The sequence below is a fragment of the Pleurodeles waltl genome, chromosome 12, assembly GCF_031143425.1.
Source record: "Pleurodeles waltl isolate 20211129_DDA chromosome 12, aPleWal1.hap1.20221129, whole genome shotgun sequence".
NCBI classification, from domain to species: Eukaryota; Metazoa; Chordata; class Amphibia; order Caudata; family Salamandridae; genus Pleurodeles; species Pleurodeles waltl.
In genome coordinates this window covers 81,982,652-82,007,663 of record NC_090451.1, presented here as the reverse complement: position 1 = coordinate 82,007,663, position 25,012 = coordinate 81,982,652, and the positions used below count along the sequence as shown (strand labels likewise).

Here is a 25,012-nt window from a genome sequence, read left to right as displayed (position 1 = left end):
CTGCGCAGGCGCAAGACTACAAGGGCCGTTGATTGGCGCGCCGGCGAGAGACGTGTACCTTTGAACCTGCGCGCGTGCCAGGAAGTGAGTTTAACCGGCTGTATGGTTTCTGTGGCGACGGAGTAGTGCTAGGGGGCTCAACCACTGGAAAGGCTAGGTTTTCACTATGGAGGAATGTCTAGGGTTTGGAAGGGTTGAACAGGTGTTTGTCAGCCACGTGGAAGACGCTGTGACTTTCTGGGCGCAGTGTGTGGACAGAGCTGACGAGATGCCACCGTTATGCGAAGAACTAGCTACGTATTGCCCCTTGAAGGGCCCCATCTTCAGTAATCCTGAAATAGGCACGATATACGGTGGTTTGTTTTCCCAAGACAACTGTTGGTACAGGTGCAAGGTACAAAAGGTAATCAGTAACGAATTCTGCCACGTGATCTATATTGACTATGGAAACTCCGAGGCAGTGAATAGATCATGTCTTGTTGAACTTCCAGAGGAGCTGCAGTTCCCAGGATTAGCCAGAAAATACCGACTGTGGGGACTGCAGCTTTCTGACCCAGATGTGTCTGTGTCAGAACAGGGTACAGCATTTTTAGTCAATATGATAAACGAAAGGCAGATAACTGTTCGACATAAAGTTACATATAAGGACAACACCGTGGTCGTACAAGCTGAGAGTGATCAGACAGATATTGGTGAAGAAGTTTTAAAGAAGGGGTTTGCTGTGAGGTGCAAAACAGTACCAATCTTGATCAATGACGAAGGAACGAGAATGGACTTAATCTGCCCACCACTGAATTCAAATATGTCATTATCCTTAAGTAACAGGCACGTTGAAAATGCTGCAGGGGGCGATCGAAAGAGTTCAACAACGCCAAATAGAACACAAGACCCTTTTAATAATCAAAGCCGGGCCTTGAACCCGATTGACGACAGTTCAGGAAATAATGCATGTTGGACAAAATTATCTCCTGGATCTTCTCCAAATTCACTTAGTACGAAGCATAGAGAGGTAATGGACGAGAACGAAAGGCTAAAGTTTCAAATGGATCTCGTCCTTAAGAAATGTGAGTCTCTAGAATCACAAATTGAGCTACTTGGTCTTGAAGCAACGAAAGAAAAAGAGGCAATGCATTGTCTTCTAGAAAGAAGCCTGAAGACCGCAATCTCGGATAAACTGAGAGTTTTATCTTCTAAGATTGAGTTACTCAAGTCTGCTAGACGGGAAAATATGAATATTTGTTTTGGTGACGATCTCTCTGAAGCGGTATGTCAATGTTCAACCCTAACTTAAGTCAGTCGAATGCACCAGTATAAGATGAAAACACTGTTCATTTTATTGAGTTCTAAAAATGTGTTTATGGAAATATATCAGAATATTAAACTATTACTTTGAGACTTTGTAACCACTTCAACAGTTTAATGCTGCAAGTGATAATAGAATTAAAAATGGAATACAGACCGCAAGTGTTAAAGGTCCAGTTAAGTAACAAGTGAGAGCAACATTTAGAAATGCAGTCGCATGCTTTTCCACTCTGGTATCAATTAACAAAATAGAAATAAACATAATTCCGTTTGGTACACCAATTCTGAATGCTTTAGTTGATGAGTAGGCTCTTAATATCTAATCTAATTCCAATGCTTTTGATCAGAAAGTACTTTTACAACCTTTTGTCAGATCTAATCACTGTAAGGAATAATGGGTAAGATAGTTTTAGTCCTCCTCTAAAATCGGGTAGTTGGCTTCTGGGCTGTCAGTTTTTCAGAATTGTGACAGTTCTCTATCAGTAAAATGCATTTTTCGTACAGAGCATATTTTATTAGCGTTTCAATTATTCATACACTTGAAACAGGAAAGAGAATAGAAACAAAAATGACAATACAACAGGAAGTTCTACCCATACATTGTCAAATATCCCCAGTCCTGGGTTGAGATATCCAGCATTTAATCAATCCTTTGTTCCACTTTTCAGGGAGTGAGATGTCCTTCTCCTCTTCATCACAATCCAGCCATTGTCTCTAGATGTGATCATGTTTCTGCCTGCTAACTCAGTTTTCATACGCTAGTTCCTCTAGGATTCCCCAGCGGTTAATCCCTGCTCTGTTTTGCTATGCTTGGGACCCTTGTCACTCTCTATGACGGAGCTATGTATTTTGTCGCAAGTATGACTCCCAAGCCAATAAGAATTTTTGTAGCTATATTAGCATTAACATCTTTTAAATGTCACAGAACACAACTTGTGGAGAAAGGACAACAGGATATCATGTAACCACCAAGAGGATAGCTGCTGTCTGCGTACAGTAATTTGGAAAGATCCATACAGAATTTAGAAAAGTTCTTACATTTCTCATTGCATCTTAGACAAATAAGTGAAGCTTCTTTGCCTCATACTCCAGAGTGTTTTCTTTGTGTAGTAAACACGATGTAAGTATTTAAATTGGATTAGATTGTGTCATGCTAAGATTGCAAGTTCTCTAGGGACCAGTAAAGTGACTTGCCAGTTGACATTCTCAATCCCAACAATATCTGCTTCTCAATCTTTTCTCAGTTTCCTAATGTATCTGGGGTGTGAATGATTAGTGTATTGTATATTCATATTATTTTTGTGTCCGGCAGGGCTATATGTTTATTATTGGCCCCAGATGACTAAATTTGAGAAGGTCGTTGAGAGGATTCAGGTGTGATGTCAGTACATGTCTAAATTGGTGATGTTGTGGTATTGGGATTGAGATGGTCTGATTCCTCCTGTAGGGATCCAAACGTTCTCACGTTGGACTGGTAACCTCATTCCCCAAGTTTGATTCCAGAGTGTGTACCACACCAAGTGTCTAGAGTGTACCCTTAGTGTCTAGAGCTCAGGTAACCATATCCCACCCCGGAATGGGGTTTGCTGTGTTAGTTTGTTATGCTGTCCGTTTCCCGCCATATAACACAGACATTTTATCGTTGGTGGAGCAACCAAGTTTAATTACCTCACCATGAAAATGGATTGTTTACTTAACCCCTGGTGCCCATCTTTAGCCAATATAAGCGGAGTAGGGTCTGGTATCAAAAATCCAGTTAATTATTACTGCAAGATGTGCTGCATAGTAATATGGACTACAATCCACCATACACAGTCCTCCATCGTATGGTGATTTAAAGCAGTTTGCAATTCTGAGCCCTGTGACTTTATTACACCATAAGAAAGATCTAATCATCAAGACAAGTTTTGTGAAAAGCCGTTACAGTGTTTATTATCTAAGATGTTGTGCATAACCTAAAGTATTCTAATGATGGCAGAAGTGTCTAGTGCAGAGTTTATTTTTTCAGTTTTTCGAGTTCTGGGTTAATATTCCTTTCCACGAGTGACTTGTGTCTTTTGAAAAATGTATTAATTCTCTGTCGTTTCTACTCTTATCAAAGAGCAGATAACTACGTTTCCCACCACCATGATTGCTCCATTTGGTAGAAATTGGATTCATCCCAGTTAATCCTGTGGCCAGAAGACTTCGCAAATGTGTTGTGCTTTTGCATCACAAGTTGTCCTCGCTTTTTGGGGTGTCTTGGGTATGTTAACAGGCCATCCACATATTGCGATACCTTATTCTTAATACCCACCTCCAAGTTGAATCCTGTTATTTCTGGAATTGCTATAATATTATATGGTACATAGCACAAACCACTGCATTGATATGAATTCCCCACACAGTACTGCTGTGTATGATTTCTACCTATAGAGGTTTTATTGTAAAAAATAAAAAATCATAGTTTTATAAAGAACTGTCTGGCATTATTAACGGGAGACTAAAGGTACATGGTGGGTTCTCCACCTCTATGTGAAAACATTTGAGGGAGTGTTTTGAAATTAGACAGAATAGAGGAACGAGTTCCACGAAGAACACCTTACAGGGCATCTAATGAGGTGAGCAATTCACTGGGGTGGGCTGACACACACCATTTGACTTAACATCTTATCATAGCTTTATTACTTCATCTAAATATGCTGGCAATCGCTCGGAAGGAAGACTTGGCTTTTCCATCTGGATTACTGTCACTTCAGTTGTGGTCTAGTTGGAAACTGGAACCAGGAGACACATTTTCAATCTTGGTCACGCCATTTAGCTAAATGATCAGGTCGTGTGTAATCGTCGTTTGCACTTATTCCTCTGTCCCTATTCGTGTCTAAGATTGGGAGTATTTATAATCAAACTAAAAACTGTTAAAGTTTGCAGGTAAACTAAATAAGAATACTGGACTGGATATTACATAGTGGAAGGGTGGATAGACTGTGCCCACTCTCATTGTCTATTCACCAAAACGTAAAGCAATAGCCTTTGGAGCAAATAGGAATGTGTTAACAATTCTGGGTCTCCAACTTTAGCAGATTATTTGGTTTTGGTCAGATCATACAGTCCATGTGCTCTGCCCTTCGAATTGATGATATATACTTTTTGAAGGCCATTTTATCAAAACAATAAACACAAAGGGGATTTGTCAGTATAGCTACCCCCACCATGGTTTTCATTTACACATTCTGGGTTGTATAACTGCGTGTCTCTGCATTTCCTATTAGCATCTCTAAAGGCCATTGTGTACCCAAAGGTGCATTGTACAGGAGCCCTGCTGTGCCGCAGCTCCTCCCTCCTAACCACAGACAGGCGAAATAGTCTGATGTAGTCACCCTTATGGGCAGCGCTAGGTGTCCCATCTCCTGCAACTCCTCTTACCTCGGCTCTCAACAGGCCCATGCTGCTCTAGGTGGCCTGCCTTTCTGGGGTCCCTCTGGGTGTCCTATAACTAACGGAGACTGTAGTAGGTGTGGGTCCATCTACCTCTCAGACAGATGTACAGACCATCTGTGACATAGTTCAGTCACCCACTCCTGGGCTATTGCCAGCTGTGGTTGTGACAGCGTGGATTATTATGTTTGTATGCATGCATCTTTCTGTCTTTGTAAATGTGTGTATCTGCATGAACATGACAGTTTGAGTGTGTGTCTGTGTGAGACCGTGCTGTGCATTTGTTAGATGAAAAGGAAGAGCAATGTGGGTTGGGTTACAAACAAATGAGGTGGAGAAAAGGCAAGAACACAAATCCAAAGCAAACAAACAAAGTGAGTACAGGACAACGGAAATCTTGCTGTGGATTGCACCAATCCATGGACCCTGGTGGTGTGATGGCACGTTCGACTCTTTCTTTTACTTTGATAATCACTCTATTACAATCCCTCCCTATTGCAGTTAGCCCATGCCAGGCTTTATAAATTGGATTTTTTAATCTTTGAAGTTTGTAAGTGCATCAGCATGTTAGAGAATACCACTTAAAACAGAACATGAGCATTTCCACCACCGCATTTTACCTTAAGAATCCCTAACCACATCTCTTTATCACATTCGTTCATTTACTCAACCAATTTCACCTTGACTAGCCAACAGTTTTAAACTGGACGCTTTTTTTTTTTTTTTTTTAATTACGCCACAGCTCAGGAACCACTTGATTAACACTATACACTTCAGGAAATACCACAACTCCTTTATTCTAACTGGAATACAATAATCTTATTTCCTAAAGCGCCAAGCTTGAGGTTACAGTGCCAATTGTTCCCTATTTCCATTGATTCCAAAGATATGGCCCTCTTGCTGGTTCCTTCTTAAATAAAATAGGGGAATATGTTTTCAAGCAATTTCTGACCTAAGGCTACAATTTAAGGGGTACGAAGTAATATCTGTTGGGAAACCAGTTAGACATGTTTGTTATTTAACTTAACTTTGTTACCATATGTCCCCAAATATCCAGAAATCAAACCTAAAAACATTTGCAGGTATTGAGACTGTAAGGGTAAAAGAGGTTGATGGTTTTGTAATAAAAAGAAAAAAGTATGTTGAAAATCCTTTGGTCATAGAAACTCATAGATGTGGACACCCGGACGCGCCTTTAGGCAAAGGCCACAGACTTGATTGTGCACTCGGAATTACTGCAACAGTTTAATGACCTGGCTGCGCATCTCGGCAAATATGCCCAGGCCCGCCGATACGGAGAGGGGAAGAGACCTGGGTGGACACTTGCTCGTATATTGCGCCCTTAATATCGGGCTTCATATATCACCTCCTTGCGATGTTCAGGTGGCACCGAGGCCACGACTAATGTGGCAATTGTCTCTGGGTTCACATTGTACTATCATCAGTTGAGTACCTCATGCGTGGACCCCTCAGCCTCAGATTTGGCAGACTACTTATCCAGCATTGCCATGGTGTGGATAGAGGAGGGCCAACACCAGTTTCTGGCGGCCCCTATCACCTGCGAAGAGATCTCCCAGGCCATAGATTCCTTGAGTGCGTCAAAGGCCCTCTGGCTTGATGGGTTTACCGGGGATTTCTATAAAGAGTACAATGGTATTTTAAGCCCGCACCTCCCTGAGGTATACGTGGAGTCCCTGGGGTTGGGTGTGCTTCCGCCAAGCCTCTGAGAGGCCGCGATAACATTGTTGAAACCTGGCAAGCCACCTGATGTGTGTGCCTCTTATAGACCATTGTTGTTGCTGAACCACGACAAGAAGATATTTACAAACGTAGTGGCTACTTGCCTATCTCTACTTATGGACCAAATTATCTCCTTTATGCAATCCAGGTTTGAACCTTATCGCTCTACATCGTTTAATTTGCGCACCTCATTTTCAGTCATCAACCAGATCTCACCAGATCTGGCGGCGGCTGTACTTTTTGATGCTGAGAAGGCATTCGATTCACTTGAATGGGCTTTCCTACATGCTGCCTTATCAAAACCAGGGATGTCAAGGGGATTCAGGGACTTGATTCAGTTGCTCTACGCCACCCCAAAGGCTAGGTTATGAATTAACAGTACTCTCTCAGAGCCTTTCCCCCTTACACGAAGCACATGCCCGCTGACGCCTTTGCTATTTATTATCGCTATGGACCCACTGGTGTGCTATTTCCAGGAGTGACACTTACATCAGGGCTTAAGGTTCCACAGTGGCCCTTTTCTGGCCTCCCTATATGCTGCTGATATTATTTTGTCTGACACTCCTTCCTCAATCTCACCCCCTGTTACTGGAGGTGATTTGATTTGGTGCCTTTTCTGGGCTGACTATAAACTGGGGTAAATCAGAATTGTTTCCGCTAACGGATGCAGCGCTACCTTGTCCTATGGAATATCCGCTACATTGGTGTGAGGATTCGTCTAGCTACTTGGGTATTCTTTTACACAGAAACAGTGCTGAGGGTGGTTTGCTTGAATTATGGCCCAGCAATAGATAAACTCGCATCCTGGATAAATCGCTGGATAACACTCCAACTTTCAGTGTCTGGCAGGATAGCCATTATCAGAATGGTGGTCCCCCCTGCTTTTTATATTTGTTCTTAAACATTCCCATTCCACTATATCACAACTTCTCTGACACACTTCGAAGCTTACTCATGCGACTAGTATGGGTTTGCAAACACCCCCGGGTGCGTTGGGACACACTGACTCTCCGGTATGTTGGGCGGTTTTTCAGTCCTTGATTTCCGACTCTACTATTTAATAGCCAAGGCTCACTTTGCCTACTTCTGGTACCACCCAGATGCACGGCTGCAATTCCTCAAACCTGAACAGACACATGCTCTCCCCCATTCCCTCTTGGTACTATTGACGCTGGGCCTACGTAGAACCACAGCGGAAATCCACACACTCTCGGCTACATGTTGGGTCTGGCTCAACATGCACCGTTACCTGGGCTACGACATGCTGTACTCCCCGCACCTCCCAATTTTGGTGAACCCATGGCTTTCACTTACATTGGAGCGACTCACTCAAAAGGCGTTATCCTCCCATCACCTGCACACAATAGGTGACTTTTTTAAAGATGCTCGGCTAAAAATTATCACAACGCTATATGAGGGGCACACTACAACATACTTAGAAACCTTTATCCTACACCGAGTGCATAGCACACTACACTTCCTTCTTACCTACTCGAACCCAACGACTTCCCCCTCTATCGCAAGGCAATACACTCCTGATATCTCAACGGTATAAAGCTTCCCACAGTTAAAATCTGTAGGAGTGCAGAACGTTAGATTGGCATGGGAACGGAACCTGGGCCATTCCTTATCAGATAATCAGTGGTACTATTGTTGTACACAGACTAAATGTATCTCCAACAACCAGAGGCACAAACTATTAAGCATTATGAATATCTGCACAGCACCTACATGATACCGCTACAACTTGCTAAGTTTGACTCCTCCTGACCAAATACATGTCCAAAATGCTCGGCAGCGAATGCTGACTTTGCTCACTTGACCTGGAACTGCCCCCCAATAGTGATAGTGAGGGGTCAGAGGCTAGTACATGACATGTTTTACATTGTGCTTATGGATACACATCGCTTTCTGTTGACTTACTATACAGATGTCCGCCCTTGTGTCATGTTTACCTCTACTTGCTACGCAGTAGGCATGGAAATATTGCTATGTAATGTCAGATATACTTCACAATGATAGCTTTTTTTTTTATGGAACAACTGTGATGTTTCACATGTTCGTAATGTTTGTTGTTGATGATAAAACAAAACCAAAATAAAGTTAAAAGAAAAAAAAAGATCCTTTGGTCATTTGCTTTTCATGTATTAGTAAAAAAATAAGCCTTTTTTTTTAAAAAAGTTACGCATTTTTTAAGCTAAAATACCTGAACAAAATGTGTACGTACAAAGGGATTATTTAAAATGGTCTATTTAATGGACTCTACAAACAATCTGATTCAGTGAACAAGTAATACAAGGAAACTACAATGTCACTCACCTCCCACACTCAATTTAATGTATTCAATTCAAATAGCAATACAAATACATTTTCTTCACTTGAGGTGGAGTTCTTCATGGGTCAGAAGATGGGTAATCTCAATTTGTGCACTCTTGCAGAAAAATACGTAGAAAGTACTGAAAAAGAAAACAGGGCTATACTTGGCACAGGAGCATGGCAAGACCAAGCTTCTTATTTCAGCCTGATATTAGTCAAAAATAATTACATAGTCATTGTTAAATATTTTATGATTAACTTTAAATGTTTAAGACATTTTTAAAACACGTGTATATTTAGACATTGTATTTATATTTTAACAGGTTTTTTTAAATGTCCCCCTAACCACAGTTGGATCTGTGTTTAATCAAAAACAAATGATTTAAAATTATTACAAAAGGAAAGACAACCATTTAAAATTTCTTATTCAGACTCTTATCTACACTCTGGCTTACCACAGTCTTTTTATGCAGTATTTTTTTTATATACTGTTAGAGAGACCTTTCTTTTGGCTTAAAGTTTATTTTTCCCCGGGCTTCTTTCTCTCCTAGATGTTTGTGACTAAATTATAATATACACCATCCATTCCTTCAACTAATTTTAATTGAATAATAGAAAACTTCAGCAGTTTGTGATATTCTACTAGGAAAGTAATATTAATTCTAGCTCAGTCATCTGTCTTTAATTTTGCTAACATGGTAATTTCTGTCTTTCTTGGTAAAATGTTTTGCCTTCCAAAATACCAAGAAAGAAAGGGTTGTTTTGGGGATCATAGTTGTAGAATGAGGTTTAGGATTAGTCAGAGACCACAGTCATATTTTAATTCCTCAACACGGAATTCTAGATATGACTATTTAAAGCCCAGTGCTATTCTTGTCTCATGGGGTTGTTGCATAACTCAACCTCCCTTTTGTTGCTAGCATTGCTTCACATTTGGATGTGCTTGTACTGAAGATATTTGGAACAAACACAACACATTTCGTCTTTGGATCACAACAGCTAGAAACTTGCACTCCCTTTCAATGCATCATTTAATCAGCGCCTATGCACCTCAAAGAATATAAAGCTTATTGTGTAGCTCTTGACCTTTGAATCGTAATGCATGTCTCATCAGTCTGAAACATTACCTTGGCTGTAGTTCTTCACCTCAATTAATGAAATTGAACACTCTCCTGTTAAGTAGATTTATGAACACTTTAACTCTCCCCTCCCGCTCCCATTGAGTTGCCGAGTAAGTGACTTCACCTTCGAAAACCGTTCATTCTTTATCTCTGTCCCATGGGCATATGCCTACAGGTAGGATTCTAATATTTTTTTTTTCTCGTTTTGCAGGAAATTGGACATTTTTTTACAAATATCTGCCTGCCCCTGTAATACAGGAGTCAGACAGGACAGTGTATCCCAGGCTTCTGGCTCTTGGTCATGTGCAGTTTGTCTGCTGCAACGTCAAGCACTGTCAGTGCAGACAGGCTTGACTGCGCTTAAACCCCTCCCCAGGAATCCGGGGGTTGTCCTATGGTGATAATTAGAGGCAGGCACTTGGATTTCCCTTTGGGAGCTCCTTGAGTGAAGATGTTGGCCGCCGCCTGGCACCCCGCCTTCTAAATGGGAAGATGGTGCTACTGATGAAATATCACAGGTGCAGAAGGTTTTTATTATTAGGGCTGGTGAGTCTTAAAATACAGACCTGTGGAGAAAGGGGGGAGGGGGCTGTTTTTTTTGTTTTTTCCTGGATGTGTGCATGTTGTGTTGCTGATTTTGCTGTACTCCCACTCTGCTTTGAGTGCCATGATTTTCAATAATTCTGTCCTTCTGATTGTGCTTGGTGGGCTGATTTATATGTGGGATGACTTCTGCAATGGAGAATTCTGTGGTGCCTTTCGAAGGAGTAATGTAGAAGAACGGCAAAGCCTATCACTTCTGAGGTTCTTTTAAGCTCTCCAAATGACCATGGTTTAAACCTAAGCATTCAATGAGAAGACCTAGTGACAGCAATCCTCTCTGCTCTCATTCTTTTGTCCCTTCATCTCGTATGTGGAACACCCTTTGGAGCAATATAGTCCTGCTTCGGCTACTTGGCTGGTTGGTGAGCTATTGGCTCTTATGACTGCTACTCACCTTTACTCCACGATTGAAGCTGCTACACGTTCCGGTTCAGGACAAGCACATACTTGCTGGTCCAACCCCTACGTTCTCCAGCTTACTTATTTCGGGAAATATGTTAGAGGAGCAGTGTTGCCTGATTCTGGCTCATATGCAGGAGTTAAGGATGTCACTTCTACTTATAAGATACTTGCAGAAATTGGTGATGCAGTTCACCATTCATAACGTGTCTGTGTTACTGGTCTTCCTCTTCTGCATAGCATTCACTTTGTGTTATTTAAGGATTGTTGAGAAATAGAAAAAGTTGTAGTTTAATGGGTTTGAAAGAAACTGTATTCCCTGCTGAAATTACAGAAAAACATCTCAAACATTTCACAGTCTGGCATGTCTTGTAAATGTGCTCTTGGGTGGTAGCATCCCATAATGATCTTTTTGGTAAAATGGTAGAGTAACGTTTTTTTTTTTTTAAAGAGATAACAGTCTGCTGCTATGTTTTCTCTCAGAGCGTAAGCTGTCCTCTGGACTACTGTTATTTGACATGGGCAAAGTCGTGGAGAAGCAACTTCTTCAGCTTGTATTTGATACACTGCTTCATGGGCGGAGAACATTGACTCTGACAGCCTTGGGAGCTGTGACAGACTAAGCAGTACTCTGAGATCCTGGAAAGCGGGGGTTGGCGGGTGCTTCTGAGAAGTTTTTGTTGCTTGGGTATCCTTTTTTGGCCAGAATGCTTTTTGTTAGAAGAGATGCTGATGGTAAAGAAGTTTTCACAGGAAGTCAGTCTATCTCTGCCCCTTTGTCCTTCCTCTGTACATTCTAACCATAGGTTCCAGTCTGCTGATTTGTTTTCCCCGGGAGGCATGTTGCACTCCGGCATCAGAGGACCCTGCACGTGAGATTCTTTAGAATTTCAAAGATCACTTTGCCTTCACCTAAATCAGAAGCTGGGATGTCTGGATGGACCCTATTCAGCCAAGTCCTCCACAGCTTCTAATCTGTGTAAGGGATGTTTCTTTTGGCATTCATCCCACTTTTGAGAGGAGTTTGTTTCTGATGTTAGAGTGTTTGAAGAGGTCTGCAACAGATTTATCCTAGACTTTCGTGCATGATTTCAGATTCAGAGACCTGGCTAGTGTGGACTAGCAGGGCTGCGAAGGTCTGGCCACTGAGAGGTGTCCAGGTTCTGGAGAGAGCTCTGGTCCTCTAAAAACTGTGCTTCCAATTCCAGCTCAAGCTTCTGGTCCAGAACGTCCTAGAGTACTTTGGTCTGGGGTCCCAGGACTGCTGTCTATCCATTCTGATGCCTCTTTCTTTGAAGTTTTCTCTCCAGGGGTAGGCTGTTAAAGCTTAAAGCTTTACGGCTGTGGGGAGATGCCAACAGCAGTGTGTGCGGTGCCCCACTGGAAACTGCCTCGGTCCAGGAGACTTATGTTTTCAGAGAGGAGGGAGCTAAGGCCAGTTTCAATGGCAATGCAGTACTTTTCGGTACTGAGTCCAGAGAAGACCCTTCTTGATTGAATGGAAAACCAGGTGGCAAAGTTATAAATCAAAACAGACGAGATGAAGAGACAGTTCTCCCTCCCTGGCTTTGGCTCATCCCCTGATGTCTTGGGAAGAGGCTCATGTGCACATGATTATGTTTCTCATGTCCCATAATCAGAAATGTGCATGCAGCCATCCAGAGTCTGGTATTTTCTTCCTCAGTGGACTTCTGTATTGACCTAGGGGTATTTCCGGAAGTCACAAAAGTTGTGGTTCCATAAATGAACCTGTTTTCTCCAGCAAACTTGATCTGTGGTGTTGGTTGTTCTCTGTGTGGCTTCAAGGATATTTATTTCCTTTTGCCCTTTTTTTCCTCCTCCCTAGGTCACTTCACAGGATTTGAAGAAAGGATTCCTTTATCATTCTAGAGGCTTTTGAGGGTTACACCTATATACTGTTGAAAGGTTTTGAGTTGGATGTCCATTCATGCTGTCATGGGATGCTCTTCTTGTTCTTTGGTGCATCCTAAAGTCCTTTCCCTGGACCTTCTTATGGTTCTTCGGGGACTAGTAAGTGCTCCAATTGACCCTTTATAGGAGGGTATTTTTAAGTTTTAATTCAAAAGGTGGCAATTTAGCTGCCATTGTTTCAGCCAGTCACCTAGGAGAATTGAGGCTCTTCAGCTTTGAGCACCCTGTGTGCATTTTCTTCCTGAGGGGTTGGTACAGAGGCATTTTCAGGCTTTATGGCCTAAGGCATGTTTTCACCTGTTTCAGTTTGTAGTGTTACTCATAATGGCTCCTAAGGGTATATTTTGGCTGCCCATTAATCATCCCATTCTCAGTTGTCGGTCGAGCATTTGGCTCGAAAAGAAGCACTCTTTAAGAATGATGCTAATTTTCTGTTCTACAGCCCATGGAATCTAGGACATAATCACCAGTGAATGCAATCAGTCATCCGATTCAGTCCGCAATTCTTTGGTTGTTGCTACGCCTGGACTTCCTCTTCTAGTTTCTGTTCATGGGTGGTCAGCACGGGAGAATGCTGCTTTCTAGGCTGAATGTCTGAAAAGTACCCATCTCTGTCTGTTGAGTGGTTACTTGGGGTTCCACTCATACCTTTGTTTTGCATTGTAAATTGGGCATGTAAATAGCTTTATTTGGGGCTTCTGTGCTTAAAGTGGCTTCTACTCTGCTGAAACTGATTGTGGTGTTTGGACTGCATACATTTTTTTGTGCAGTAGTTTCTTTGCTTGGCTTTTTGTGTTTGTGTGTTTTTTGGGCTCCTGGTGTCTGCTTGCTACTTTCTTATTATTTGAGTTTGTGATGGGCGAAGGGTAATACATGGACTATTTTTGTTAATATTGATTACACCTTGGTGTGATCAATATTGTGAGTAATCAAGGCATAATGTCTATTTACATTTTTACTTTGTCGAAACCGGTAACATAAAATAAAATGTGCCTGCAGTGTCACCATTTCTTTCTCATCTCAATATGACTTAAGCCTCACTGTATTAGAAAAATCTATTTGGATTTGTTTTGTAATCTACTCCAGCATAATACCATTCCCGACAAACTAATTTACATATCCCTATGTGAAATGTTTTTGCATGATACCCTTACAATGCATCCGTAATGATTTCCTTTTTTCAATTTAAACCAGTACCAGCCGCTTCAGCTTTATATTCTGTGTAACTGATAGAGACTTCTAGCTGCAGATTCAATACCTTAGAATTCCGTGGCGTCTGCATTGAATCTGGACTTTTTTCTGCTGAGCAGTACCCTGTGCGTGCTGTCGGGTGGCGTCGTTCGAATCCGCATGCTGTCAGCATCTTTGGAGTCATCTGTGACGTCATGACCTCCTATATAGGCACCACCCCAGCGTGCACATCACTTATTTTCCTTCCATGCTGATTAAGCGCAGATCTGGAAAGAGCTACCCTTTTTTCTACGGTTTTGTCGAAGAGTTTTTGATTGTCTGAGCGATGTCTTCGAGAAAGATGGGATTAAAACCGTGTGGTGCATGTCAGCGCACCATGTCGGTTACGGATCCACACCAGGTGTGTCTCTGGTGCCTTGAGAAAGACCACGATTCAAAGTCATGTTCCTGACTGTCGGGCCATGGCTCCGAAGGCCTTGAGAGCGAGATCTCTCAAGCTTCTAGCGGCCCGGCAGCCATCTCTGGTTAGCACAACTCAGAGGAGGTCACGGTCCCGCTCTAGGAGGAGGTCGCGGCACCGCTCTAGGAGCCCCAAGTCATCATCTTCACATTCAAGGTCTTCGGGCATTCAGGTACCAGGCACAAGAAGAAGAAGTCCAAGTGGACTTCGCCTTCGGCATGCCCGTGGGCCAACGAGGCGTCCAGGGAACGTTGAAGTTCCGAGCGGGGCTCCGCAGAGCCGTTCCCAGGGCCATCTCAGCATCTTCCCCCTTTTCTGGGGACCAGAACAACCCCCTCTCAAATCAAAGAATTCTACGAGGCTACGCACCTTGTTTTTGAGTGGGCTGCACCTTCGGGTGGGTCTTTCGGCCCCGCGGGGTCAGCAGGGGCCCCATCGGATTAGACGCCAGCAGCTTCGGCCTCAGGGCCATTGGGGAGCCCCGGATCCGATAGTGGAGTCCGACTGGCACCGGTATCTCACAGTCGACCTTCTCCGGCACCGGGCCTTACGTAGACGCTCCCACCAACACCGGCGCCCACTGGTGGTGGTAGCCCCATCCTCATTCCGGATGATCAGGAGCCGGAACAGCATAATACGATGCCGATTCCGACGGCGCAGATTAGATCAGTGCCTGAGGCTTATTCAGAACAGCCAGGCACAGGAGAGGAGTGGGAGGAGTCTGAGGACCCTTTAGAATATGGATTGGAGAATGAACAGGACTGGTATGAGGATCTAGGAAAAGCCAGTGGACTGGATACTTTTCTAGGTGCTGGCATGCTCTCTCCTCCCGCTGTGGCTACGGAGGAGGGTGCATCTTATGCAATTGTGGTGCGTAGGGCAGCTGAGGTCTTGGACCTAGACTTGCCTACGGTGACAGTCAGGACTAATTGCCTGACGGAGGTGCTTCAGCTGGGGGTTGCTACATCGGTGCTGATGTTACCCTTCAATGAAGCCCTCACAGATGTCTTTTTGGGAACATGTTCCAAACCCAGCACAGCGGCTCCTGTGAATAGGACAATCGGCCGCCGCCATAGGCCTGCTCCAAACTACCCTAGTTTCCTCACCTAACACCCCACCCCGGAGAGCTTGGTGGTCCAAGCCTCCACTTCCCATTCTAGGGAATCCAAGAGGATGAACCAACTTTGAAAGAAGTTTTTTTTCTTCCTCCAGACTGGCATTGAGGTCATTAAACACCTCTTGCCTATTGGGCCGTTTTTTCCATACTTTATGGGATATGGTGGCACAGGTGCTGCCCCAAGTCCCGAGAGGGCGTACGGGACACTCTCACCCAGGCTGTCAAGGATGGGAGAGGTGCAAACAAGTTTACTATCAGGTGTGGCTTGGACACGACCGACTTGCTGGGCAGGGCAATTTCTTCGACAGTGCCCCTCCGTCGCCACGCCTGGCTACATTCTACTTGCTTTCAGGGAATGTCCAGTCGAGTTTGATGGACATGCCTTTTGATGGCTCTCGCCTTTTTAGTGAGAAGGCAGACTCTGCACTTGAGAGGTTCAAGGATTCTCGAGCTAGGGCCAGATCCTTGGGCCTTTCAGCGCTGGCTCGTCAGCAGTCTGTCTTTTTGTTCCTTTCGAGGCTGCGGAAGGGGTGCAGTCTCACGCCAGCCACAAGTTAGCCACCATCCTCCAGCTTCACAGCATCCCGTGCGAGGACGAGGCTGTGGTACCATCAGACCCAGAGGGTCTGGCCAGAGGTCCTGGCCAGAGGTCAGCCACCACACAGCCCCCCTCTTCCACAGCACCCACGCCCTCCTAGGTTGGTTCTGCAAGACCATGTCCGTCCAGTTGGAGGGAGGATTCAATTTCATCTTCCTCACTGGAAGTCCATCACATTGGACAAATGGGTCTTGCAGATCATACAGAAGGGCTATTCCCTCCCCTTCCAGTCTTTCCCTCCCTCTGTCCCTCTGGTAAAAGAACGTCGGATGGGGGATCATTTGGTCTTGCTCTGCGAGGAAGTTACGGCTTTCTTGGCCAAGGGAGCCATAGAAAGGGTCCCGATGTCAGAAGTAGGCAGTGGTTGTTAATTCCGCTACTTTCTGATTCCCAAAAAGAACAATGGACTTTGCCCTATCCTGTATTTAAGGGATGTCAGTCTCATCCTCAAAAAGGAGAAATTCAAGATGCTCACTCTTGCTCAGGTCTTGTCTGCCCTAGACCAAGGAGACTGGGTGGTAGCGTTGGGCTTGCAGGATGCGTATTTTCACATCCCCATCCTGCCTGTCCATAGGCATTACTTGCGGTTCAAGGTGGGCCACAAACACTTTCAGTTTACCGTGCTCCCTTTCGGTCTCACTAAGTGCCCCTCGGGTGTTCATGGAAGTGATGGCGGTGGTGGCAGCTCATCTGCGCAGTTTAGGCATTTCAGTCTTCCCCCTACCTGGACGACTGGCTGTTAAAGGCTCTGACATCTCAGGCTCTCGTCACCCACCTCCAGACAATGGCGAACCTCTTGCACTCGCTGGGGTTCACTATAAACGTGCCAAAGTCACACCTGATTCCCTCTCAGAAGCTCATTTTCATCTGACCTCTTCTTGACACAGTGCAGTATCAGGCCTATACTCTCGAGCTGCGAGTCCAGGATATTCAGATTATGATACCGATGTTTCAGCCTCTATACTGGATTTCGGTGAGACATATTCTGAGGCTGTTGGGACTCATGGCTTTCTGCAACCTATTAGTCAAGCATGCCAGATGGCATATGAGGGCTCTGCAGTGGGACCTGAAGTTCCAATGAGCACAGCATCAGAGAAATCTCACCGAGATGGTTCAGGTCTCAGAGGGAACTGCAAAGGATCTGCAGTGGTGGTTACTGAACTGCGACTGGGTTAAGGGCAGATTCCTCTCCCTTCCCCAACCAGATTTTACAGTAGTGACATATGTGTCACTTCTGGGATGAGGCGGCCATCTGGGAGAGGTGGAGATCAGGGGTCTCTGATGGAATCTGGACTCCATATCAACTTGTTGGAGCTTCGGGCGATCAGCTAGCATTAAAGGCATTTCTTCCTGTTATGAAAGGGAAGGTAGTGCAGGTGTTCACGGACAACACTACTGCAATGTTGTACTGCAACAAGCAGAATGTTTTGGGCTTGTGGACCCTTTGTCAAGAGGCTCTACGTCTATGGACATGGCTGGAACATAAGGGCATAACCCTGGTGGTTCAACACCTGGGAGGTTCTCTGAACACCAGAGCGGACGAACTCAGCTGGAAATGCTTAGCGGATCGCTAATGGTGCCTCCATTCGGAGGTAGCAAAAGGACTCTTTCAGCAGTGGGGAGAGCCTTGGTTAGATTTCTTCGTCTCCGAAGAGAACACGTAGTGTCAGCAGTATTGTGCGTTGGAGTTTCTAAGGCGGCTATCACTAGGCAACGCTTTTTGTCGCGAGTGGAGCTCAGGCCTCTTGTATGCCTTTTTGCCCATACCACTTCTGCCCAGACTTATCAAGAACGACCGGGCCCAAGTAATCCTAGTGGCTCTGGATTGGGCACAAGGAGTCTGGTATCCAGAGCTTCTCAAGATGAGCATCAGTCCTCTAGTCAGGTTGCCTCTGTAGGAAGTTGGCTCTGTATATACTATTTCAAAGTAAGAAATAGTGTGCACAGAGTCCAAGGGTTCCCCTTAGAGGTAAGACAGTGGCAAAAAGAGATAATTCTAATGCTCTATTTTGTGGTAGTGTGGTCGAGCAGTAGGCTTATCAGAGGGTAGTGTTAAGCATTTGTTGTACACACACAGGCAATAAATGAGGAACACACACTCAAAGACAAATTCCAGGCCAATAGGTTTTTATATAGAAAAATATATTTTCTTAGTTTATTTTAAGAACCACAGGTTCAAGATTTACAAACAATACTTTAAATGAAAGGTATTTCACCCAGCTATTCTAGGGACTTTGAATTATCACAATAGCATGTACAGTGTTGACAAAAATGGCAATAAACTATTTTAAAAGTGGACACTGCAAAAATCAACATTTCCTGGGGGAGGTAAGTAAATGTTAAGTTCACAGGTAAGTAAAACACTTACAGAGTTCAAAGTTGGGTCCAAGGTAGCCCACCGTTTCGGGTTCAAGGCATCCCCAAAGTTACCACACCAGCAGCTCAGGGCCGGTCAGGTGCAGAGGTCAAAGTGGTGCCCAAAACACATAGGCTTCAATGGAAATAGGGGTGCCCCGGTTCCATTCTGCCAGCAGGTAAGTACCCGCGTCTTCGGAGGGCAGACCAGGGGGGTTTTGTAGGGCACCAGAGGGTACACAAGCAGGCACAGAAAGTACACCCTCAGCGGCACAGGGGCGGCCGGGTGTAGCGAGCAAACAGGCGTCGGGTTTCTAATAGGAATCAATGGGGAGACCGGGGGTCTCTTCAATGATGCAGGCAGGCACGGGGGGGGCTCCTCGGGTAGCCACCACCTGGCCTAGGCAGAGGTTCGCCTGGGGGTCGCTCCTGCACTGGAGTTCGGTTCCTTCAGGTCCTGGGGGCTGCGGGTGCAGTCGGGTTCCTTGAAGCAGGCAGTCGTGGTCAGGGGGAGCCTCTAGATTTCCTCTGCAGGCGTCGCTGTGAGGGCTCAGGGGGGTCAACTCTGGCTACTCACGGGCTCGCATTGGCTGGGGAGTCCTCCCTGTAGTGTTAGTTTTCCTCATGTCGAGCTTTGGGCGTCGGGTGCAGAGTGGAAAGTCTCACGTTTCCAGCGGGAAACGTGTGGTCTTTAAAAGTTGCTTCTGTGTTTCAAAAAGTTGCAGTTTCTTGAACAGGGCCGCTGTTCTCGGGAGCTTCTTGGTCCTTTAGATGCAGGGTAGTCCTCTGAGGCTTCAGAGGTCGCTGGACCCTGTTGGATGCATCGCTGTTGCAGTTTTCTTCGAAGTAGGGAGACAGGCCGGTGGGGCTGGGGCCAAATCAGTTGTCGTCTCTGTCTTCACTGCAGGGCTTCAGGTCAGCAGTCCTTCTTCTTTAGGTTGCAGGAATCTATCTTCCTTGGTTCTGGGAGCCCCTAAATACTCAATTTAGGGGTGTGTTTAGGTCTGGGAGGGCAGTAGCCAATAGCTACTGTCTTTGAGGGTAGCTACACCCTCTTTGTGCCTCCTCCCTGTGGGAGGGGTGCACATCCCTAATCCTATTGGGGGAATCCTCCATCTGCAGGATGGAGGATTTATAAAAGTAAGAGTCACCTCAGCTCAGGACACCTTAGGGGCTGTCCTGACTGGGGAGTGACTCCTTCTTGTTTTCCTCATTATCTCCTCCAGCCTTGCCGCCAAAAGTGGGGGCAGTGGCCGGAGGAGCGGGCATCTCCACTAGCTGGGATGCCCTGTGGCGCTGTAACAAAGGGGGTGAGCTTTTGAGGCTCACCGCCAGGTGTTACAGTTCCTGCAGGGGGAGGTGAGAAGCACCTCCACCCAGTACAGGCTTTGTTCCTGGCCACAGAGAGACAAAGGCAATCTCCCCATGTGGCCAGCAACATGTCTGTTGTGTGGCAGGCTGGCAAAAACTAGTCAGCCCACACTGGAAGTCGGGTATGTTTTCAGGGGGCATCTCAAAGGTGCCCTCTGGGTGTATTTTTACAATAAAGTGCACCCTCGCTTCAGTGTGCATTTATTGTGCTGAGAAGTTTGATACCAAACTTCCCAGTTTTCAGTGTAGCCATTATGGTGCTGTTGAGTTTGTGTATGACAGACTCCCAGACCATATACTCTGATGGCTACCCTGCACTTACAATATCTAAGGTTTTGCTTAGATACTGTAGGGGCATAGTGCTCATGCACATATGCCCTCACCTGTGGTATAGTGCACCCTGCCTTAGGGCTGTAAGGCCTGCTAGAGGGGTCACTTACCTATGCCACAGGCAGTGTGTGGTTGGCATGGCACTCTGAAGGGAGTGTCATGTCGACTTAGTAATTTTCTCCCCACCAGCACACACAAGCTGGCAAGCGGTGTATATGTGCTGAGTGAGGGGTCCCCAGGGTGGCACAAGACATGCTGCAGTCCTTAGAGACCTTCCCTGGCATCGGGCCCTTGGTACCAGGGGTACCAGTTACAAGGGGTTTACCTGGATGCCAGGGTTTTGCCAATTGTGGAGACAAAGGTGCAGTTTAGGGAAAGAACACTGGTCCTGGGGCCTGGTTAGCAGGGTCCCAGCACACTTTCAAATCATAAGTTGGCATCAGCAAAGGCAAAAAGTCAGGGGGTAACCATGCCAAGGAGGCATTTCCTTACAGCCTCTTCAGGAGGATCTTCTGTTGCAGCAGCAGGGGAAGGTTCTCCACCGGAACCTGTCAACTCTGCGGCTCCATGCGTGGAGATTGAGCGGCGGCAGTTGATGGTTTATGACCTCCCTCCCGAAGTCTGTGATGTAATTCTGCCAGCCAGGCGTCCCGTTACTAAAACGTTTTTTGCCTGCTGTTCGAAACATTTCATATTATATTGTACAGAGAGGTCAATTGATCCTCTTTCTTCTTCTCTTTCTAATATCCTTCTGTTTGTTCTGTCACTCGCCCAACAGGGTTTCTCTTTAGGGACTCTAAAGGGCTATCTTTCTGCCTTATCGTCTTTTATTCCCTTGCCTGATCAACAGCCTTTGTTTAAGTCCCCTATTGTACAGAGATTCTTAAAAGGGCTTGTACATATGTTTCCACCTACGCCTTTTGTTATGCCCCAGTGGGACCTTAATCTAGTGCTTACTTTTCTAATGTGTGCTCCTTTTGAGCCTTTACATAATTGTCCTCTCCGGCTGCTCACTATCAAGACAGCCTTCTTAGTGGTGATCACATCTGCCAGGAGAGTGAGTGAGATGCAGGCTTTATCATCAAAACTGCTGTATCTCATGATATATCCTGGTAAGGTAGTCCTCAGAACTCGTGCCTCTTTCCTCCCCAAGGTGGTGACCCCTTTCCATCTGGATCAAAATATCACCCTGCCCACCTTCTTTGCTCCACCGCATCCCTCTAAAGAAGAGGAACATCCCCATCGGCAGGACCCAAAAAGAGCGTTATCATTCTACCTTGACCACACAAAAGAGTTCCAGGTGGACGACCAACTCTTTGTGGAGTACATTGGTGCAAAAAAGGGGCGGGCAGTCCAGAAACAAATCAGTTTGCGCTGGGTCATTCTCTGCATTTCAATTTGCTAAGCTTTGGCTAAGAAGCAGCCTCCTGAGGGCTTGAGAGCTCACTCTATCAGAGGGAAAGCTGCTACCATGGCGTTAGCTCGAGGCGTGCCGGTACTAGACATCTGCCAGGCGGCAACATGGGTTTGCCTGCACACGTTTGAAAGACACTACTGCCTGGATAGCCAGGTTAGAAGAGAGGAGCATTTTGCTCGCTCGGTCCTGCAGGACTTCCTTGTGTGAAGTATATCTGCGCAGCCCACCGCCAGGAATTATAGCTTGGGTATCTATTCTAAGGTAAGGAATCTGCTGCTGAAAGTCTCTATCAGATGACCAAGTTACTTACCTTCGGTAACGAATTATCAGGTAGAGACTCTATGTAGCTGCAGATTCCTTGCACCCACCCAGGCCTCCCCGCTCTGCGGATGTATATATATGTGTGTGTGTGTGTGTGTGTGTGTGTGTGTGTGTATATATATATATATATATATATATATATATATATATATATATATATATATATATATGATTTTGTCTTTTGTTTCAGATTTCTACCCTTTCTCCAGGGCGTTTCATTTTGCTCAGACAATGGAAAAAAAATGGTTCTTCCATGACTATGCGCTTCTGACGTGGGAAGTTGTGGAAAAGAACGGAAGTATGCGCACCGAGGTGGTGCCTAAATAGGAGGTTGTGACGTCACAGATGACTCTAACGATGCCACGCGGATCCGAACGACGCCACCTGACGGCACGCTCAGGGTACTGCTCAGCAGAACAATTCCGGATTCAGTGCTGACGCCACGGCATTCTAAGGTAAGGAATCTGCAGCTAGATAGTCTCTACCAGATAATTAGTTACTGAAGGTAAGTAACTTGTTCATTATAGTATAAACCAACATTTATTTCTATTTGGGTTTTTCAGTTTTCTAGAAATACCTGTTATGGTGATATTCTCCACTGAGTATGGCAGTCTTTTTCTGTTCATTGGAGGCGTTTATTTAATTATTTATACCTTCATTTATAACTGCACCCAGTATTCAGATCATTATTGAGCCATTCAGTCGTCCATATTGAAATCTGATAAATACACTGTTCTGTTTTATATGTCCGAACAGGTACGAGTTATTTCGGAAGAATGCAGTGTTGCACCATCCTCACTAGAAACACTGGAAGAAATTTGGGGAGCTTACAATGTTGCACAACAGGCGATTCAGCAATGCAAAGTCACAGAGGAAGTAGCCGGCTTAATAAAAACACGTAATACTGTGCAGCAGGCTCTGTTTTCTGCAGTACAAGACTTTATTCGAGAAGTGGATGAGTTATCACTTTCAAATCGCACTAAAGCCTTAGAGCAAATATTTAGTTCACTGGAAGATGTGTATGGTAAAGCCACAGACCCTGAAGCTTCGGATGAAGTATTCCAGGACTTTCATGATTGGAAACAAGCAAAAATTGAGAAGTTCAGCAATGTCAGAAGTGACACAGATGATTCTCTGAGAGTCCTGTTTTTGTGGTTCAATGACCTCAGAGAATTTTTTGACTTGACAAGTACTGCATCTTTAAATTCCGACGAAGTTGTGGGCAACATTGATGAGCTCATTAAAAATGTTGAATCAGTTATTGAAAAGGAGCTTAACATTTCTGGTGCTGAGCATGATGAAACTGAAAAGAAGATAATACTTTCTGCTTACAACAAGGTTGTGCAGAAGATTCGACAGGAACTGGAACTTATCAGAGTAGTAATGTCCAAGCACAAGGACAGTGTTGAGTTTGAAAAACAGATAGCTGAATGGCTCCACAAAAGCCCTAATGTTGATAAGTTACTGGCAATTAAAAAGACTCTGAAAGGACTAAAGACTCAGCTAAGGTGGAAAGCTATTGAGCAGAGAAGTTTAGAAGAGTTGGATGAAGCTTGTGATGCTGATGTCAATAACATAAAAGAAAATATTGCTGAACTGCGAGAGAAAATATTTGAAGAAATATATCTGGAACAAGAAGAATATAACAAGCTACGCTGTTTGGTGGAAAAGTGGTTCCCTGAGTTGCCATTGCTACATCCAGAATCCGGAATTGTTAACTACATGAACTCTGGTGGCCTTCTCTCCGTTAGCCTTGAACGTGAACTTTTCAATGCAGAACCAATGAAGGAGCTTAGCAGCAAAAGGCCAGTAGTCTGTGCTGATATCCAAGGTCGGAAAGTTCTGCTGAAAGGATATTCTATTGATGTTGATACAGAAGCAAAGGTGATTGAGCGAGCAGCTAAATACCATATGGCCTGGTGTGAGCTGAAGGAGGAATCTCACTTGGTACCATTAATGTTTCTTTTTTTCTGCAAGTCTGATCCTTTAGCCTATTTGATAGTCCCCTTTTATCCTGGAGAAAGTTTGAGAGAAATTCAAGCAAGTAGGCCTTTGACCATCCAGGAAGTTGCAAGGGTGATGAAGGGAGTTGCATGTGGCTTGCAGACACTCCACAAAGCTAACATTGTGCACGGGTCGGTACATCAAAACAATGTATTTGCACTGAATCGCAAACAAGGAATGCTTGGGGACTTTGATTTCACAAAAACCGACGAACAACGCAACCTCTTAAACTCAGTTGGGCCACTGAACTTCACGTCCCCAGAAGTAAAAGCTGGTCACTTGGCTTCCCCGTCAACAGACATGTATTCGTATGGCTGCCTTTTGTTTTGGCTTAGTCATGGAGAACAATATAAAATAATGCAGGATGGAACCCCAGACTTGGAAAGTTGTAGCATGGATAGAAATCTTAAAGATCTGTTGTCGAGGCTGGTCTCTGGTGCTAGCCAGATAACAGCTGCACAAGTAACTGAAGATGAATATTTCCTGACACAAGAAGCTCAAGTACTTCCTGTTTCAAATAGCGAAGTGGATGAAGCAAGCACTAATGAGAACGCTGACGTACAGATCCAGTCTTGTAGCTAAACTTGATGCCTTGTTGAATCAAGATTGATGGTTATTTTGATGGATAATATAATGCCCTGTTAGGGTGCAGCCAAATGCACAAATTGATGTTAAAGTTATGTTTAGGATTATTAGAATGTATGCTTTTTGTTTACGTGGATGCCTTACAGTTTTGCATTGTCCGGTATATATTCATGGGTATCTAGTGTTCATATTCAAAACAATCTGGTTCCCAAATTAAAGGCAATGTGAGGCTTCTTTTCAGTGAGTCTGCTTAATATGTTGACATTTTGATGTTCACTTAATTGCAGTGCAATCCTTTTTTGTTGGCATGCATGATGGTCAATTAGGCTGAAAAATGTAAACTAGACAAATAATTATTTTGCTTTATCAAAATGGCTATTGCTGAACCAGCCTGATGATAATGTGGATGAAGCTGAAAATCTTTTGTTGAAAA

At 44.6% G+C, this 25,012-nt stretch overlaps 1 protein-coding gene across 1 annotated transcript; it reads left to right on the top strand.

Annotated features, from left to right (window-relative positions):
* The first annotated feature begins 27 nt into the window (after positions 1 to 27).
* On the top strand, positions 28 to 24,812 carry STK31 (serine/threonine kinase 31). Its single transcript, XM_069216292.1, has 2 exons — positions 28 to 1,264; positions 22,747 to 24,812. Exons 1-2 carry the CDS (start codon positions 167 to 169, stop codon positions 24,574 to 24,576), a joined length of 2,928 nt encoding a protein of 975 aa, XP_069072393.1. The 5' UTR covers positions 28 to 166; the 3' UTR covers positions 24,577 to 24,812.
* Positions 24,813 to 25,012: the final 200 nt, after the last annotated feature.

Coding starts and splice junctions, on each gene's coding strand:
- STK31 (XM_069216292.1), top strand. CDS start 167: ATGGAGGAATGTCTAGGGTTTGGAAGGGTTGAACAGGTGTTTGTCAGC. Junction 1,265..22,746: donor GTGACGATCTCTCTGAAGCG/GTATGTCAATGT, acceptor ATGTCCGAACAG/GTACGAGTTATTTCGGAAGA.